The sequence below is a fragment of the Callospermophilus lateralis genome, chromosome 4 (assembly GCF_048772815.1).
Source record: "Callospermophilus lateralis isolate mCalLat2 chromosome 4, mCalLat2.hap1, whole genome shotgun sequence".
Taxonomy (NCBI): Eukaryota; Metazoa; Chordata; class Mammalia; order Rodentia; family Sciuridae; genus Callospermophilus; species Callospermophilus lateralis.
Genome location: NC_135308.1, coordinates 21,977,773 through 21,998,188, shown reverse-complemented (window position 1 = coordinate 21,998,188; position 20,416 = coordinate 21,977,773). Strand labels below are relative to the sequence as shown.

Sequence of the window (20,416 nt, the reverse complement as noted above, 5' to 3'; positions counted from 1 at the left end):
GGCTAATAATTTTTTTCCCTTCCAAGTTCAAAATTTTGCTATTCATCCAGTTTTCCTGGTTGTATACATTATGTAACTGAAATGATTTAAACAAATTATTTTAGTTTACAAACTATATAGAATAATAACTGACAGTTATTGAACTCTTAGTATGTGCTGGGTACCATGTTAAATTTTACATGCATTGTTATCTCATAAATCTTCACACAAGAAAGAGGTATTACTTTTATCTCCATTTTACAGATAAGAAAACTGAAACTTGGAGAGGGAGTCACTTTCTCATGGGTCCCACAGGTCACTCATGATCAACAAAGCTAAGATCCAAATCTTGGTTGGCCAGCTCCAAAACCCAAGTTCTTCATTACCATGTTATAGAATCCATATTTCCATAATGTAAAGAAAATTATACTTTTCATTTTATTAGTCTCTACTACTAGGCTAGGTAAGGTGATTATTACATTTTTTTTTCAAATCAGAGATAAATTCAGCATTAAAATATATAGTAGATCTTGTAAGCTACAACATAAGAAAGGATAGGGCATTGGGGATAATGTGAAATACCCAATTCAGGCCTAATTCATATGTATACATAAAGTTCCATCATAGAACTTATGTAAAAGATAAATTTTTCAATTTATGAAGGCTATGAATTACTTAAATGACAAGCTTTATCTTCCCCTGCCCCCGTGGTGAGAAAGCTTAAATGTATTGTCCACCTGTTGTAACTATCTAGATGTTAGTGCAATATACAGAGAGATGTATATGAGAGAGAGAGAGAGAGAGAGAGAGAGAGAGAGAGAGAGAGAGAGAGATGTGCTCATGTCTTGTTCCATTAATGCTTTTCTTATTTTCTTCCTTTGATCTTTATTTCTGTTATCTTGGAATATTTTATGAACCCTTGCAATCCATGGCATTGGTGAACACATGCATTTACATGGCTACATATAACAAATTTATGTGGTAGGCAGAATTCTAAGATGGTATCCAGTCTCTGTTTGTTGTACATACATACACCTTCTCTTAGTCATCTAATCAAACACAAATGTAGGTGCTACCCTGAAGGGATTTTATACATATAATTAAGGTTCCAGATCAGGTGACTTTAAGAAAGGGAGATTATCTTGGGGAGCCTGACTCAATCAAGTGCACCTATAAAAGGGACTGGCTCCTTGACAAAAGAGAATCACAGTGCGAGAAGGATCTGATAAGAGGGAGATTCACATTGCTAGCTCTGAAAATGGACAGCTCTACCTGGCAAGGAATACAGGTGGCCTTGAAGAGCTGAGGGCAGTGTCTGCCTCATAGACTAAAGACATCTGTCCTACAATTACAAGTAACTGAATTCTGTCACAGTCACTTGAACTGGGAGGAACATTTTGAGCTTCCAACTAGAATGCAGCCCAGCTGACACCAATTTTAGTCTTATTGTGAACAGAGAACCCAGATGCATCATGCCCAAACTTCTGATATGCAGAACTATGATCATTAGGATGTTGCTTGAAGCTTCTAAAGAAGGTTTTGCTAATTTATTACAGCAGCAGCAGAAAACTAAAACAACTGAATATTTTGCTTCACAAAATTGCACTATTATTTGTTAAATATTTATTGATGTTAAATCCACATTACACCAGCATAACAATCCAAAGTAGTATGATAGTACTTTTTTTTTTATAAATACAACATAAAAGGTGGCAAAATAATGCTAGTTAATCCCAAACCCAGCAAATTAGCAAAAAAGTCACATTCAGAACAATTTGGCAATATATGACATAAGTCATAATTCTACAATACAGATATAGGTCCAGGAGACTGTCTGTATAGTATCTTAAACTCCATGTTAGCAATGCATGTAAGTGTAGTAAAAGAAACTTGTACCATGCTGTATAGAACATCTGCCACCTGGTGCTCAAGCCTATTAATCATTTAAAACTTGGTTGGTTGGTGTTCTTACAAAGTAGAAAGCTGTACATGTGAAGCAGTAATATGAAATATATGGGGTGGTATACAGATATAAAATTATTTTAAAAAATACTATGTATGAATTGAGTAACTGAGCTAAGAAAGTTCAACACTTTTATTATAAATAATGAAAGATATATGTGTTCTGCGTAAGGAATACAGTGTTTTCTTTTCATAGCAAAGTACCATTAAAGCCTCATGTTTTATACTATTAGGCCAAATTATTTTTTCTCATTTAAAAATTTTATTGGTTCCGACTTAAAACTATCAAGTCTGGTCAGAATCAACTCATTCTAGCTGATGCAGAATCGTATGCATTCAAAAAGCAGTCTTTGTAGATATGCCTTTCAAACTACTCAGAACCCAGCACCTTCTTCAGGCAAGGTTTCGCGGCAGCAGGGGAGTGAAATAGCTTCCATTCACCATATCTAGTGCCAGTGAAAAATATGCATTAAGCACAGACTTGTTTTTGACTCTCCTTAACTCTCCATTTCCATCAAGTACACTAGATTCTACAGGCAGTTTCTCATTTATGCCACTCTTGCGGTCTCAATCCATATTCAACTTGCTCTACACATCTAAAATCTTCAACTACTACACAAACTTCAGATAACACTGAAATCTCCATAGCACATGTGCTCCAAACTTCCAACTTGACTTGTGAATGGCAGTGTTTTTTCACCTGCACCTTACGATTAATTCTGAAGAAAACCAAAGAAAAGCCTGGCCTTTGCCACCTCTCCTGCCCCTTCTACTTTTTTCTAAATGAATACAGTACAATTGTGCTGGTAGCATTTTCCTTCATTCTCCTCCCTACTCCTTCCAAACCCTCTTTTTCCTCCAAATATACTATATACCTTGGTCATTTGGGTGGTTTGGATGCCTTTTGTGGAATGGACTATAATATATATTTGCTTTACTCACAATACTTTATATTATTTATATTTAAATTAGCCTTTTAATACGGTTTGTAAATAAGCTTCTTACCAAGGTAGCATGAAAAGAGAATACTACACAAAAGAAAAAAAAAGGTTAAGAACGAAGATATTAACCTTGTTAGAAAACTCTTGGTATTAATAAAAATTAAGGCAAGTAGTTCCTTATGGTTTAATATAAAACAGTTTGCAAAGACAAGGCATTTACTTGGATTTCTTTGTCATTTTCTCTTCCTTTTCATCCTTACATATTGCACTTGGTTCACTGTAGCTGTTGAATACACTGCACTTTAGAATCATTGTAGTATCACATTAAACATTTCACGCTATTGTGCTACATAGCACCTATAGTTTGTGTTTAAAGGCACTTGTCGATTTATGTTTATTTTTGAACAACTGATTTCCTGTAACATTTTGGCATTTCAGAGCACTTTAATCACGCAATTCCAAGTTTTAAACTGAACAATAAATGTGAATTTTTTGTGCAATGTGTGTCTTTCTATACATATCACCTACTTAAACTCTAGTTTGGTATGTCAAGTAAGAAAAATATTATTTTGGTGTTTTTCTTTTTATTTCTTAGTCAAAGGTATATTTCTGCCTTTTACATAATGTGGTGGAGGAATATGTTGGTCAAGGCAATGTCGGTTTCGGTGTTTCAACTTTAACAACAATGCTGGATCACAGGTCCTCACTTTCTACCAAGCCAGTATTCAGTGTCAGGTGAGATGGGCTGGCTTCAGGTTGGAACGCTGCTTTGATGTCTAGTCCCTGGTCCGAAAGTGCTGCATAGCGACTGGCTGAGGGCCGTACTTTTTTTGGCTTGGTGGTCTGTGGCTGCTGATGCCACTGGGCTACAAAGAAAGAGTAAATTAAGATTTTTAACAAAGATACACTTGGAAAGCCCTTAAGTATTTCAAGTAAATACAGAATGTCTTTTGACATATACCAGGCACATATTCTTTGTGAAAGACAACACATCCATTGTGGAGACAGAAAATCTAGGGATACCTTTGCATTTTACTTATATGTTGTAGATTTATTGTCTGTATTGGTAATAAAGGTCAAGTATAGTTTATTTTCATTTTAAAATAATACTGTAGTACTGGGAATCCTTTCAAATAGTTAATAACTTTCCTAATTCTCACTTCTCCTTTTAAAAAAATGTTGGTAGGAGGATTGAAGCCATGGGCACTTTACAACTGAGCTGCATCCGAGTCCTTTTTAATCTTTTATTTTGAGAGAGGGTCTGACAGTTTGCTGAAGCTGGCCTCAAACTTGTGATCCTCCGGCCTCACTCACCTTCTCAAATCACTAGGGTTACAGGCATGGCTCTTCCTCCTCTTTGAAAAACATACCTTTTTCATCAATAATTATAGTAGTTAAGAATTGTGGAGGGATGTTTAACATTAATAAATTGAATGGAAAGAACTGGGCAGTAGAGACAGTTTAAGCCACTGGTTTATTGATGAATCTCACAAAGCTATTTCTTTTTCAAGAGGTAAAATTTGAAATTAGTTCTTAAATCTTTTTCTGATGGCTTTCCTTATGCCAATGGATCATATAATGCTATTTTTCTAATCTATAAATTCAGCAGGAACTTTTTAAAAAAAATTTTGGATGCATGTACACAAATATACACACACAAATCTATTGCTGAGCTGCTTAAGATTAATGAGAAAAGCACCAAGCCACAAAAGTACACATTCCAGCATCAGTGGTACACACATTCAGAGTGCATTAGGACACCATGATAGGATTATAATGTAGGAAGAAATGTTAAAAGACAGTTATTTGCAGAACGCAGTAATAAGAAAACGTGACATTTATGCCTTTGTCTACTGTTAACTCCTAGGGATGCTTAAGTAGGGAAGCCACAACTGACTAGCCAATGTAAGAAAAATCAACATGCATATCTTGCTAATTATTCAAAGCTCCTTAATGATACTTGGGTATTTGTTCTCCTGCTGGGGTTTCATTATTAATGTCGAGAAACTATAAACAGAAAGAGAAAGAGCAATATGAATTTTTTGACAAGTAAAATGCTAGAGTTGTTTAAAAAGATCAGATAAGAGTAACATGAATTGCTGTTCAGATGTTTAAATTTTCATAATTCAATGAGTAAATGCAACCAGATGAAATGAAGTGGCACTCACTGTAAACATCCAGCCTGGCAGTACAGGACACAATCCCTGCTTCATTCTTGGCTGATACAGTATACCACCCAGCATCTTCTTTTGTGGCTCCCTGAATGAGCAGGCAGATGTATCCATGATTATCCTGGTGCATGCTAGAGAAAAGGATAAAGTCATTAGGCTCTAAATTTTTAAAAAGGGACTTTGGACATGAAGCATCATTCTTAATTAGGTCATTAGAAACAGAATTGTGCAGTGGCAGATAATAGGGTCATACTTATTCTGGAGAGGCTGCTAGCCCCATTAAAGTTAATGGAAGAGAAGAGCAGACCTCAAGAGGTTGAATAAATCTGTGCACTTAATTCCTAGTTGAGGATCTGCATTTACAAAAACCACTGAATAGTATGTCACCACTGAAGCAAATGAATTCATCCTTTTTTTGATGTAAACATTTAAAAATAATTACTGTTAGGTTAAGACAATATGCTTTGTCACATATCAATATAGCATCTATCTAAAGGTTTAAATCTATATTTGGGTAAAGAGTGATTTTAGTCTTTGGTATAATCAATAGCATGGCTTTTGTATACACTGATTTAAATGGTACATAAAATGTATCTTTTTATATTTCACTAGAACTGAGCTGCTATGGGTTAAATTAAGTCATTGCGTAGTCTTACCTCACTCGATCTGTGCTATGGGTGAGTGATTCATTTTCTTTCTTCCAAAATATTTGAGGTGGTGGTACTCCTGAGACGCGGCATTCGAGCCTTACTGGGTACCCATCAGCAACTCCTGTATTTTGCAGCTTCTCAAGGAACACAGGAGGTTTGTGTGCTTCTTTAGCTAAGGGAACATGAGATGGATTGTCTATCAATGATATACAAAAGGAGCACTGCAAAGAATTCAGAAGCCTTTACAAATTTTGCTTGAAAAGATCTTTTATAATACCATTTTTCATTTCAGGTGATAAGATGCTAGTCTCTCTCCAAATTATTCTTTTATCAAGCAAAGGTTTGTAAGCTTTCTACTCATTTATTTCCTCAATTAATTCAAGTCTGATAGGCTCACACAGTCCTTTGGCCATCTGTTCCACAGAATGCCTGTCCAACAGCCACAGGAGGTGCCCGAGTCATTGCTAGTATCCGTGATGGCTTCACTAATTATGTCACCACACACAGCCTCTACCAACCACTGCCACCTAGTGATGCTGAGCAAGACAAGTATTTCTAGGAGTCTGATCTGCTTAGATTCCCTCACTTCCATCTGAAATGTTTGCTTTGAAGATTTTGAAATTTGAAATTCTTGGTTTAGGTGAGACATGCCAGAGGACATAAAGGGGGAAAGAAAATAAAGAGCAGGCATCATTATGGCAATCTGGTAGCTTTAAATAGTTCCCTATGAACTAGGAATGTACATCCCATAAATTACAAATTTCAATTTGTATTCTTTGAAGGGAGCTATAAAAGAGACAACTTTATTATTGCCTTATAGGAAGGAAGCCATAAAATAAAGACAACTTTATTATGTAGTCTGAAAAGATCAGAACTGATTGTTTAATAACACTGAATGTTATCTCCCAATGAGAAATTGTTTTCTTGCATCAGTGGTGGAAACAAAATCAAAGAAAGAATTAGGTTTAATTATTCTCTTCTAAGCTGCCAGAATAAAATTTGAAGATATATACATGTCTTTCTGCACCACCACCCTCTCGCCTGGAGTGACAGATACACCCCAATAAAGCAGCTAGGAGGGAGCTCAAAGATGATAAACATTCAACCTGAAATTTCCAAATGCCTAAGACTCTCTAAGACCCTGACTTACATAGAGGGTTTGTTTTTATTAATTTTCTGTAGTTATATGATCTAAGCTATTTTGGGGGAAGTGGGAACAGAAGCTCTCCTCATATTCTTTCTGAGTCTTAGTTTTGAAAAGAACATAAAATGTTGAAAGCAAGACTTAATGTCGTAGCCACTCACCAGTAAGAATAATGTTCCTTTGTGGAGCATTGTGCAGGGCACTCATTATGTGGAACTGCATACACAGTAATTAATTCTTGTAAAAATGCTGAGATGCATTACGATCCCCATTTTGCATATGGAGAAACTGAGATGCTTATATATGATATCATCTATTTGCCAAAGGCCACAAGGCTAGTAAAGTAGAAATGAACTGGGATTGGCACTGCGATCTGATGCCAAAGACCTAGATTCCAATTGCCATGCACTGCCATCTTCTGACAGAAGTGTGAATGGAGGTATACTGAGATATCTGTCTCTTGGACCCCCAAATCTCAGTCCTGAAGGACAGATATGATGAAAATGTACATTTAATAGAAAAAGGAACAGTTTTCATTTAAGGTTAGAAGAATGAATGAAACCAGTCCAGTGTGTAGGAACATAGCTGAAGTTGCACCACAGCCTACACATTTACCACCTTTTTTGTGTGTGGAAAAATATCTTGATCCTATGGTTAGAATCATCATTAGGATTTTAGCCAGGACCTCTTAGGTTTTATTCTCCTTGCCACTCTATTTCTTGAAAAAGCTCAGTACTCACAGTAAGTTTTGATTTGAGTCAGATTCTCAGTTTACTAAATAGGAAAGTCAGAGAAGATTTGCTCCAGTTATTTCATAGGGCTATTGTGAAGACAAATTGAAATAATGTGTATGAAGTGCTTTGTAAATATAGGCATGAGAAATAAACATTATGTTTTGTTATGCTTCTTTTATAAAAGAGACCAGATGAGCTTGGTGCAGCAGCAGTATGCACCCCTGAAATCACAGCGACATATGAGGCTGAAGCAGGAGGATCACAAGTTTAAGGCTAGCATAGGCAATTTAGTGAGAACTTGTCTCAAAATAAAAAATTAATATACCTCAGTGGTAGAGCAATGCCATTAAAAAGAAAGAGAGAAAGAAAAAAAAAAGATAGATCAGATAATTAGAATCTTTACTTATGCCTAACTCTTAAAAATGGTATAAACTTTTCAATAAGCATAGTTTCCTTTTTAGGCTTCTCAAAGGGTAAGACTTCATAAAATAATCCTGCTACAAAATTTGCCTACAATCACAGTATAACCAATTGAAAAATAAATATGAACTTAATTTGATTATGGCACTGGGTATAGATGACAATATTGTTTAAACCTTTTGAAGTTTGAAATCACTACACATTTTGTTTAAAATGAGTTCTGTGTGTTGAATTTGATTTATAATCATATTTTTCATTTCTTGGGGCCTGTGCTGCTAATACTCTTTCCCTGTGTAATACTGGGGCTATCACATATACAAGAACCTGGAAATGCTGCTAAAATCCTTTCCCTTCTAGTTCAGGTTAGTGAGAGAAAAGAAGAATGGCTACACTGGAGTAAGAAAAATTATTTCTGATTTGCTAAGCCTTATAATATGTCCTCACTGGTGATTTTGATGATATAATCTATTTTGTCAGTGGTTTATTTTCTATATTGGTTAAATAATGTAGACTTCATTTATAAGTGTAATCTGACATTCATTCTGGCAGAGAGAAAGGATTCACAGAGAAGCCTACCAGCAACCACAAGCTCCAGGCTGAATGAGTTCTGTCCTGCTCGGTTGGTGGCTATACACGTGTAGATGCCGGCATCTCGGGATGTGACTGGCTCTATGATCAGAGAGTGCACCCCATTTTCACGAACAAGCATCTTGTGTGCACTGTCGGGGCGAATTGGCTTTCCATCTAGTTGCCAGCTTAGATCTGGGGTTGGTAACCCACTGACCTAAACCAGAAAGGAAAGATGTGTAAATTTTTTAAATATTGAAACTGAAATCACTGAGAGCTAAGAGACCAGCATACATTCCAATTCCTTTGGTAGCAAAAGAAATGGATTTTAGAATTAGCTTGTGTCACTTTTTTTGCTTAAAACTATTCCATGGTTTTCTACACACTCACAGGCTTCCTTTTAAAACATTTCTTACAGAACAACTTAGAGACAAGTGAAATAGGGATTTAAAAAATTTCTGTCATTATCTTACCTCACCCAGGACTATAAAAATTCCTGGGATGATGTCAGCACCAGGCTCTGAGCTCTTTGGAAAAAAGATGTCCAACCATAATAACAAACACTCAGCTGGCATTTATATACTATAAAGCTTCTCATCAAGGAGTGGCATTGCTATGGAGACATTAGTTAATGCATCCATCAGCACAGAGAGCTATTATTATTTAATAATCTTTGAAACTGAGTAACAAGAGCAATATGAAATTACCCAGAAAGCCATCTCAACAAATTAGCATCACAATGGAAATGTCATAAAATTTTGAGACCATGAAGGTTGTGTTGACCAGAGATCAGATAAAAGCACATTTAATTGCTAATAACACGTTGTACTGTGAAGGGTAGGGATGGTTGCCATCTGCCAGCTTTTTACAGTGTTGTCCTTGGTTTTGAATAGGAGAAAGGCACTGCTGAGGAGGGCCTTTTTACCTCCCCGATCTCCAACTTTACTAATGGGAAATTATATACAAAGCACATCTGCTGCATAATACAACAATTTCTTTGAAGAACCAGCTTTGCCCAAATCAGTTAGATAACACACACTCCACTCCTGCTCTGTGATGATATTTATTCATTTATACTACCTACAAGATGCCTCCCAGAAATGAACCAAAAAGTCCAGAGAGTTGAAATAAAAAAAAAATTAAGTGTACTCAATGGTGGATTAAAAGCATGAATAGACTTTGGAAACAGCCGTTGTCAGGCAGCTTGGCTTCTGTGATGGTTAGGCTCTGTTGTCCCATCTGTCCACTTGCTATCCCCCAGCTCTCCACCTACACAGCTTTGCCTGTCTGGAGGTCACTAGAAGTGATGCAGGGAGAGAGCGTAGATACTTTAGGTCTGCCCCCAGGCCTTTCCCAAACTTAGAAATAGTGCTGGTTCCCACTTCACTAGTTAGATCCTAGACGAGCGGGCCGTAGTGTGTTTGGTAGGAGAGGTGCCCAAAGCACTGTGTACTCTCAAGCCACCTAATTCACAGTGGACCTGTCCCAGTGGGCAGAGTTATTCATGTTCCTGCAAAGGGAAAGTCATATTCTTTTAACCCCAGTCCCCCTGGTAAGTAAGTAAAGAATGCACAGTCCCAGGAGCTGAAGGTCCTGGTGAGCAGTTCCGTTCGGGAGACAGAAAGGCACGCTTGTTCCTGGAGCAGCGGAAAAAGGTATTTCCCCCAGCCTCAGTGCTGGGTGAAAGGTACTCAGTGTCTAGGAATGTTTGCCAGGAGTTGGGGTGGGGGGCTTCTGGGCAAAGAGCAAGCTGTTGCTTTGGTGTTTGGCTCATCAAGTCTCTTTTCCCTGTCAAAGCTTAAAACACACTGAAGACTTTATTTTTCTCTGAAGCAGGTAACACTCCATCTGTTCATGTGGCAAGATTGAACATTTTCTTCATCTATGTCAGACCATCACAGTGAAATCAAGTACAGACTACTTTTCCTCCCAATGTTCTTTTAAAGGCAGAGGTTTTAAGGACATTTATGCTACTGAAATACTTAAACACATATACTGAAATTCAACTTCTGTGCTCAATTTGTGAAATAAATTACTATGACTTCTTTTTAAAATATGATCAAAAGTAGATATAACAGTATGGTCAATCTCTATACACCCATTATTTAGATTCAGTCTCATCAGTCTCCCATTTTTTATATTATAAAGTAAATTCCAGACTTTATATAATTTTATCCCTATCTACCTAATTATACATTTAAAGAAATATACATTTTATTACATAATTATGATTCCATTTTTATACATGAAATTAATAATTTCTTGGTATTATCTAATGACCTATCTATAATAAAATTTCTTTAGATGACTTGAAATGTAACTTTGTAGGTTAAAAACTATAATAATTCTTGGAAAATTTTTAGAAATTATAATTGAAAAATTATTTGTATTTATTGTGTTCAGTATGATTTGAAATATGTATACATTGTTGAATGGCTAACTTAAGATAATTAACGCATGTATTACCTCACATTCTTATCACTTTTTGTGATAAGAACACTTAAAATTTGCTTTCTTAGCAACTTCCAAGTCTATAATACAGTGTTATTAACTATAGTCCCCATTGTACAATAGATCTCTTGAACTTACTCCTCCTAACTTAAGATTTTGTGTCCTTTGGCCGAAGTCTCCCCAGTTCTCCTCCCCTCGGCAACACCATTCTACTCTCTGCTTTTATAAGTTTGACTTCTTTAGATTCTACATAATAGGGAGGTCATGTGGTATTTATCTTTCAGTGCTTGGACTAGTTCACTTAACATAGTGTCCTGGGGGTTCATCCATGTTGTTACAAATTCCAAGATTTCCTTCCTTTTCCCCCCCTTAGTACCTGGGATTGAACCCGGGGGTGGTTAACCACTGAGCCACATCCCCAGCCCTTTTTATCTTTTATTTTGAGACAGAGTCTCATTAAGTTACCTAGGGCCTCTATGAGTTCCTGAGGCTGGCTTTAAACTTAGGATCCTCCTCCCCTCAGCCTCTTGAGTTGCTGGGATTACAGGAGTGCACCACGGCACCTGGCAGATTTCCTTCTTTTTAAAGGCTGAATAGTTTCACATTGTGCATACATGTATTTTTTATTCATTCATCTGTTAATGGACACTGAGCTTCATTCCATATCTTGGCTATTACGAATAATGATGCTATGAACATGGGAGTGCAGGTATCCTGACATTTTTTTCATTTTCTTTGGCTATATACGGAACAGTAGGACTGCTGGGTCATATAGTTCTAATGTATGAATTTTTACAGACTACAAATAAAGTAAATATACATATGGATTTCAACCTGTGTATTTATACTGCAAAATGAATCATGTTGGAGAATAGAATGTTTTTGATAATACATTTTTCTTTCTATACATTCCTAGAAGCCCAGATTTACCTATTTTTGTTTCTTTCTTTTTGTGGTACTGGTGATTGAACACAGAACACATGCTAGGCAAGTGCTGTATTACCAAACTATATCCCCAACTCCAGACTGACTTTTTGAAAAAGCAGATAATGTCAAGATCCTCAAAGTAGTTATATTTATGTTCTGCAATCCCAGAGAGAACCAGCAGAGGGAACCCAAATTTTAAGAACCTCATCCACGTTTAAAATTAGTTAAGTAGAGCAAAAACCAAATCATAGTATTTTTCATGAGAGCAGTGGTTCTTAAACATTTTTGGCCCGAAATTCCTTTGAGAAACTGCTGAAAACTGTATCATACACAATTTTCTATATAATTTCAGAACTCACACACCTAATAAAGCCTGCTTACCCAAGGACCCTGGGTTAAGAAGCTCTGTGGTAAAACAGGTGAAAGAGAATGTCACTTTAACTTATCTAAGAATTTCTAGAAAATGGAAAGAATAAAAGAGTAGATAGATGGATATATTTGATGAAAAAAGAATGAAGATCCCCTATTGATTAGGGCATATGGCAGATTCATCACATTTATTACTTCAACAAAATGAAAAAAATTAAAGGGATAAATAAAGCCTTTCTTGGATAGGGTATGTAGGGTTCAGAGTAAAGAAAATATTTAAGACAAATTTAAAAGTAAGGAAATTCATGATGGGAAACAGCATATAGATGCTGAGTATATTTTCTAGTTTTTCTTTTGATCTGGCATCATCTTCTATTTTACATAATGTCCCAAAAAGAACTGTAGAGAAATGGCATTGAGGGGAGAAATGAGGCAGTAATTTTGCAGCATAACAAACACTTACTTTACAATCCATTCTGCAGAGCTTTCCTTCTTGAACAGTTAGATCTCCAGGAGCCTGCAAGAAGTGAGGTCTGAAGAATCGCTCCTGAATTGGTTCATTTTCATCTCCACTGTCTCTTGATCTAGAGCGAGGCCTTGAAACAAGATGCATCAGGATAGATAGTAGTTATTTCCAAGCTTTTAGTCCTCAGTTTTCTTATAATACAATGGGGGTAATCTTATTATTTCCTCATCTGTTACCTATTCCCAAGATTTACGCGTCAAAAAGAAAAGCAGAGTCTTGTTTAATTTAGAAGTCTGATAAATTTAATAATCTGCTAACTGTAGACTAATATAAATCACAGAAGGGAAATGAAAAATGAGCCTTTTTTTTCCTAAATATTTTTTAAAGCTTTACAATAGGAGTAAGAGCAGCTTTTTCTATTATCAATTTTTTTTTACTGAATATTTTTCAATAGAAATAACTATTAACTTCACACCAATTTTAATTTTGTAGGAAATTAAAAGCTCTTACTTTTAAAAAATTTAATATATTATCAAAATTCCTTTTCATATTAACTAAGAAAACAAATCTTCTGCATTAATTATCTATGTACCTAAAGGGATTATTTTTACTTTTTAAAAACAAAGTTGTGGGCCGGGGTTGTGGCTCAGTGGTAAAGTGCTTGCGTAGCATGTGTGAGGCACTAGGTTCGATCCCTGGCACCACATGAAAAACAAAAAATAAAGGTACTGTGTCCATATACAACTAAAATTTATATATATAAACAAGGTTGTGCAAATCTCTCACATTTTGCACACCTCTATGTAGTATATTGCCAGAGGAATGCAATTGTATTGCAGGAAAGACTTATGAAATGAGTAACATGTTGGATACAATTTTGTCAGTAATCACTGGAAGATAAATTTAAAAACACTTCACTAGAAAAAAACAAAAAAATGAGAGGAACAAATAAAAGATTAGTATATTAGGCTGATAATCATTTTCTCCAAATACAGATCTGATAAAAATTCTTTGTAGGATCTATTGATATCAGGAAAACCTTTTATGTATTAAAGACCATAGGAGTGGCAGAAGAGAAAAATGCAAGACAATGAACCTGAACCGATGTTGTGTTTATAGCCTGAGATACAGGTCTAAGATCTAACAGATTTTGCTGCACTAGTTTGGAATTAAATTTGCACATGCCCAGGTACTTGTCATCCAAATGTTGATCAAAGGACTGTGGCTTCAATTACATGAGGTGGTATAGACACATCTCTTGCTTGATGCTTACTCAGTTTTCCTGCCTTTCCTCTGTGAGTCTAACTATGTTTCTCTTCACCAAAGGTGTTGTGCATCTATGGCTTGTATCTTACCATCAGGACTATTTCAGGATGTTCTGTCTATAAAATATCTGGATAGAAACCTAGGTTAACAGGCTGATTGACTTACCATATTGTTTTAGGGCAAATACATTATAAGAAATAACATCCTTTCTCTCTCCCTGACTGCCAACATTCTGTCAGTGTCCTTTCATAGACTCAGGGCTACTAGGAATGGAAAGCAGACTCAATTGTTAGCAGATATTTGAGTATCTATAATATGAAAAATCTTACCTATACAATGTATTGTCTAATATGTTTTGAAGTAAGCAATTTAAAAATGTACATTAACAACCTAGCTGATTTTAAGAAATCCAGTGGCAACAGCTTATAATGGTAAGTCTTCACAGCTGTTGGTTAGAGAAGTTTGCTTCGGAACATTTGTGTTCCATTTACTAGTATTTTTGTGTTCATGTGCCACCTAAGGGTGCCAAGTCTTGATTTCTTCATATATAAAACGCGCCATACTTAATAGACTAACAATGGTATATCTGAATAGACTCAGCACATATTAGCAAATGTTTTTTTCCGTCCCCTTTTGGAACTGCAAAGGGGCATAATAATCAAGGATCACACACTTGAATTATGTATCCATGTTCTGTCTTCTAATTCCATTCACTTTTGTTGTCATACTATGTTTCCAGCAGTCCTGAATGTATAGTAATAAGTACACAGTAACACCTACAGGAAGGAACATCTGAAATACCTTCTGACATGAGGATGGCCTGAGGGAGAGCGGGGACTGCGACCTCTTTGGTTGACAGCCTGTACCATCAGCCGTCCAGTACAACTGACGCGGCCCTGTCAGGGACATCAGGAAAAGAGGTCATTCGCTGTGCAAAATTGTTAACCATTAAGCACTCTCATGTCTGGTGTTCCATTCTCATAACAACTCAGTGTTCCATTAGCAATAAAACCCACCCCTCTCAGAAAAGCACTTTCCCTGACTTAAGCTCCTTAATAAAACTAAGAACTCAGGTGACAAGGTCCTTCTCCGAATGTTAAATGTGCTTTACTGTTTTATCCACAATGATGCTTGAAATGCTACCTCTCAATGATCCGTAATCTGCTAAGGTTTCCCTAATACATGAAGTCAAATTGAAAAAAATATAGCAGGACATTATTTTCTTGTCATGATTCAGTTTTCGTAGGCCAATATCTACTGGTTGTGGCCAAATTCTGAAATCAAAACTAGATTTTAGTTTTCTGTCACATCTTTTTAGTAATATGTATATTAAATGTTAGTGGTATCCCCTCCCCAAACAGTTTGTTTGGGGGATGTCTGCATAAGAAAATGAGCATTATGTAAGATGTATACTCAGAGAATAACAAGGAAAATATATGAAATTACACCATGTCCTCAGGAAATGAGACTTAAAAACCAGAAATAGTTGATTATCTAAAGTGTGTGAGTCACTTGATAAGGGCCTAGCTAATGAAAATTTATAATATATTTTTAATTTGCCAATTGAAAATTTGATAATTATTGTTCTGTGGATAGACAAACATAATGCTAAAGGGACCTGATGACATGGATAAACCACTAGTAACTTTGGCTTTTTGTTTCAATTCTTCTCCCCACTTCCGGCCATTACTAGCACAATAGCATGATGCCTGATTTTTTTTCCTCCACTTTCTTCTCCACTCTTCCAGAATAATGGCCAAATGTACTTCTGAATTCAGATGCTGGCCAAAGGTAAAAGCAAGAGAGGAAAAATGGGAAGCAGGTATATTATTGATGAATAGACTTTGTGAATTCTAGCTCAGGATTGATGAGCAGCCCTTATGTGTATTTACATTCAAAATAAAATTCTACCAGTGACTTCTAATTTTGTTGCAAGTTACCAATAAATGCAGGTAATAGAAACAAAAGTGTTCTGTGTGTTTTGAAGAGTTGTTTTCCAACAAAGTGGGCTAGGGTAGGGGGAGGGTGGGTACTAGTAGAGGGAACATGATATTAAAAAAACTCACAGTAGGATTTCTAATGGTGGTGGGCATTGAACCCCAGGGGTGCTCTCCCACTAAGCTAAGTCACCCCTTTGTTAAAAATTTTTAAATTTTGAGACAGGGCTTCACTAAGTGAAGCTTGTGATCCTCCTGCTGCAGTTTCCGGAGTAGCTGGGATTACAGGTGTGTTCACCCATAGAGGAATTTAGTGAAGGGCAGGGATCTGGGCAATAGGGCTCTTCAGGTCTCCCAAAACCTGGACTTCTTTGGGGCTCTAACCACTGGGAAAGGGGAACAACACATAGGGATGTAATACAGATCAGAGGAATTCAGAATGGCCAAATAGAAAGAGGTGGTACCAGAGAAATAAATTTAATCTTATATCACTAGATATAGAAGATTATATATCTTCTATATCTAGCACTCATGCACAATATTTGCTATTGGTCATGGTAAAAACACTGCCTTTCCGAGGAGAAAAAAGTATTACATTATTGAAGGAAAATGATTTCTAAATTAGATTAATTGTATCTGAAGATTTTTTAGTCCCAAGCTCTTGGCAAACACTTGGGAGTCCCTAAACTAGCTTGAAATGTGAAAATTGATTTCACCCTATCTCATCAAATCCATACCTGCTATAGAAAATTTGGATGTACTTGCTTTAAAGACCCTTATAATAAATTACCCAATTCTACTAGATGCTTTATCAAGTGAACACATAAAATCCATGATTCTGTTTTGAGGTTGAACACAAGGAAGCATATGTCTTGTTTTATACAATAGCTTCACACACACTGATACAGGATATGGCCTCCTTGTTATGTGCTTTGCCATGTCAGTGATAGAATGATAAAATGATAATTTGGATCTATCCTCCTCTGTGGGACAAAACAGAGGATCCACAAAAGAAATTAATATTAACTAATCATTGACATGGTTAGAAAAACTTCAAACTTGAACCTTGAATTTGGACAAGCAGAATGGGTTGCTTAAAAAAAATAATCCTCTAACCTGAATTTGAGTTTTGACTTTTTCTAAAACTGGGCAAATCACTGAGTTTTTTAAGCCTTTGTTTCTCTTTCTGTAAAGAAAAGGAATATATATCACAAGGATGTTGTAAGTATTAAATGTTATAACCTAAGATGGTCTTATAAATATTAAATGGTACATGACATCATTATTAAATTCATCATAGCTGGTATTATATTATCATGGCCTGAGAAATTTTATATGCGTGGACATGCATTGAGATGATTTTGGGGGGCCCCACCTGGGCATGGATGACCCCCAAAGTTTCCAAGTAAATGTACTTTATTGGAGGGATCTCTTACCTCCTTTACATTTTTTTTTTTAAAACTTGTTTTAACCAATGTCTCCCTGTCCCTTATCTCAGCATGAGCCTGAGACACCTTTGTATGGTATTCCTTAGCTCTGGAATCATATTTTTTGGGTTTGTAAGTAAATTCTGTTCCTTTAGGAACTGATAATCTAACATCTCTAGCTAGATTTATTCAACTGTAAAACAGGATAATATAGTTAATATCTGGGTACTTGGCATGAGTTAAAATGTACAAAGTGCTTCGTATTGCATTTTGCATACAGTAAATGCTCAAAATGTTAAAATACTGTAGTACTAAATGTGGTCATAATTATAATATCAGATGAATATGAGGCATAGTAGAAGTGTTTTAATACAGTTTTTGCATATGTAAATTATTCTATTAGAATGTAATTTACTCTGAAGAGAAAACAAAATGCTTTTAGCAGAGGAGGCTGAATATGTGGCAAGTAGGCCAACCTTTAACTTCTGTGGTGCTTTCATGGGGCCAAGCACAGTTGTATTCAATGGGCCTGCTTATATGATGGCTGCATTTTATGAGATGTAGGATGAAAGGTGCTCTACTCAGCTAATTGTTAACTAAGCTTAGGGCAAATCCTGCCTTCTCCTCCCCTTTCCAGAAAAACAGGGCATCCAGGTTGACACTGCTCTGGAGAAATTACGCAGTTCTATACTGTTCTCTGGGTTCTTGCTGCTACTGCTTGTAACCGGACACGCAAACCTTGTCATGGAATATTTCCTCCCAAATTTACGAAAACATTTTATGTTACCATTTGTGGTCTTTGTACTTCTACACTTCCTACAACTTTGACTTCTGAACATAAGAGAGGAGGACATGGTTTTCAGGAAGCAGATTTTTAATTTGATTTGTGTATTGTTATTGGTTAAATATATTACTAACCAATACGTAATCAGGAGCATTTAAAAAGCATCCAAATTAAGAAGTTATATAATTTTGAAAATTTTATTTGAAAAAAACCCTGGAATTCAGTGAAGCAGTCTTGAAGATGTCTGAACACCTTATTTAGGAGAATGCTCATATAGAAGTAGTGTTAATGATTTTACTCATACTAATATACCAATTAATCTTAGCAATCATAATTAGAAGGCTCTGATGTACATTACTGCTATAGTACTTGCTTTTAACATTTTAATTTTTTTCTGCTTTATTAATCTGTGGAATAATAATGGAAGTGGATGTTTAGAGAGAAGATTGAAATGAGCCAGGAAACCTTACAATGCTAAAACAAAACAATCATTTTTAATATTTAATTCAGATTTGTGTCACTTTTCTATTCTGAACAAAGCCAAAGTTTAAAGCCATAGTACAAACAAGGAGTTTGAATTGTTAAAGTGATTCTGTATTAAACATCCAGCTTGTAAAGATTATTTGCACCATGCAAATTCAGTTATTTATGTGATATGAAAATAACATTTATATTTCATAGTTTATGAATTTAACTTGTGGCACACAGTCTTTATAAAGGCTTGCCACTTGTATACATAATGCAATTTGAGGGAACATCAAACTGCAAAGCAGCCATTCCAAAATCCAAGTTCAGTACAAAGTAACTTAGCAACACAACAAAACAAAGTAAAACATTTGTGTTTAGATTTAGTTGTGTCTTAAAGATAGGATTAGGGTCTAAAATAAACTGCTTCATGAGCCTCATTTTGGCATAGTGTTTAGTGTAACTGCACAATTGCTCATTATTTTGCTAAACCATGTGATTGCTCTGGTCTCCAATGAATTACTCTGAGCTGCACACATTGCATATGATACAAAGTCACAGGGTAGGTGGAGAGCTGTGTGTTCCATCCCAAGCAGAATTTGGATGCAGTCAACAATATCTAACATGTTTCTCATTCCCAAAAGATTAACCCAGGTGGAAAAAATACCATATTCTATAAAATAATCTACTGAACTTTAGTGTTTTCCTCTTTCCTTGGTTCTCGCCCTTCTCTTGGCTGCTTTCTGTAATTATTTTCCACTGCTCTGAAAAGCTCTGCCTTCTGTGTTTCATTACTGAACTAATTTTTCCACTCCAGCCTTTTCCTCTTTCCCTCGGTTATTTCACATCATGTAGCCTACAGTGTATTAGGAAAAAATAGATGTAATTGCCTGCCTTTCATATCCAAATATTTTTAAAATTTGAAAAAAAAAATCAAGGTAACTGAAAATTCAAGGGCATCTGGGAAGTAGACAGTCAACTTCAGTTTTCTGTCAACTACACTTCATATCTTGAGAGATTCAACTTTTACTTTTGAGTTTTTTCCAGTGGCTACTTAAGATATTCTTTTTTTAAAAAATCATATTTTAATTCACAAATGCCAAGAATAATAAAATCCTTCAGTGTATTATAACAGATGTTATAAGGATAAAATTATGAGAGTTAACAGGTCTATGTTGGCATTCCTACAGCCACAAATGATGATTTATGCCAAGGGTTAGTTAGAAAAATGGGCTGCCACTCATCTTGGTCTAAATACCACTTTGTTGTTTTAATAAGTAGTAACATTCATTCCAGTATCTAGAAGATGACTCACAAGGTAGACATCTGGCATATTTGGGTATACCTGCCACTGAAGACCCCAGGAGAAAAAAAAGAGTTTTACTCTTGGAATTAAAATCAACCAGACAACATGATTAGAGACTTGAAATAACAACTACTGCCAAGTAGCATAAATACCAAAATTCTCTTACAGTTATTTCAATGGGATACACACAACTACATGTTCTGGCCGAGGCCTAAATGTCCACTTTTAGGATTTCCTTAGGTTCTTTTCATGAGTTTTCCCTCCTTTGTCTGTCTTTGGTGATTTAGATAGAAAAGGAGACTGGTGGCCTCATCTCTTGATTATGACACTGAGTGTATTTAAAGACTTTTGGAATTCTAGGCATTAGGGACAGGGGCTGACTGCTATGGCCCCTGGGTGTCTTTTGCCCCTCCGGAAGACCCCAAACACTCACATCACCTTTTGCTTAAA

The 20,416-nt window shown here is 35.9% G+C and overlaps 1 protein-coding gene across 5 annotated transcripts in view; it reads right to left on the bottom strand.

Moving 5' to 3' along the window:
• Positions 1-1,587: 1,587 nt before the first annotated feature.
• The window catches only part of Palld (palladin, cytoskeletal associated protein), a 370,806-nt gene continuing 351,977 nt past the window's right edge, over positions 1,588-20,416 (bottom strand). For 4 of the 5 annotated variants that reach the window (XM_076853649.1, XM_076853650.1, XM_076853652.1 and 1 more), the window contains 6 exons: positions 14,849-14,943; positions 12,779-12,911; positions 8,578-8,785; positions 5,710-5,875; positions 5,051-5,184; positions 1,588-3,748 (listed from right to left, as the gene is read on the bottom strand). In XM_076853649.1, the coding sequence (XP_076709764.1) occupies positions 3,576-3,748; positions 5,051-5,184; positions 5,710-5,875; positions 8,578-8,785; positions 12,779-12,911; positions 14,849-14,943 (909 nt within the window). In that variant the 3' untranslated portion in view covers positions 1,588-3,575. Of the gene's footprint in view, positions 3,749-4,842; positions 4,890-5,050; positions 5,185-5,709; positions 5,876-8,577; positions 8,786-12,778; positions 12,912-14,848; positions 14,944-20,416 lie in introns of all 5 variants that reach the window. The other variant, XM_076853651.1, reaches the window with a different exon arrangement.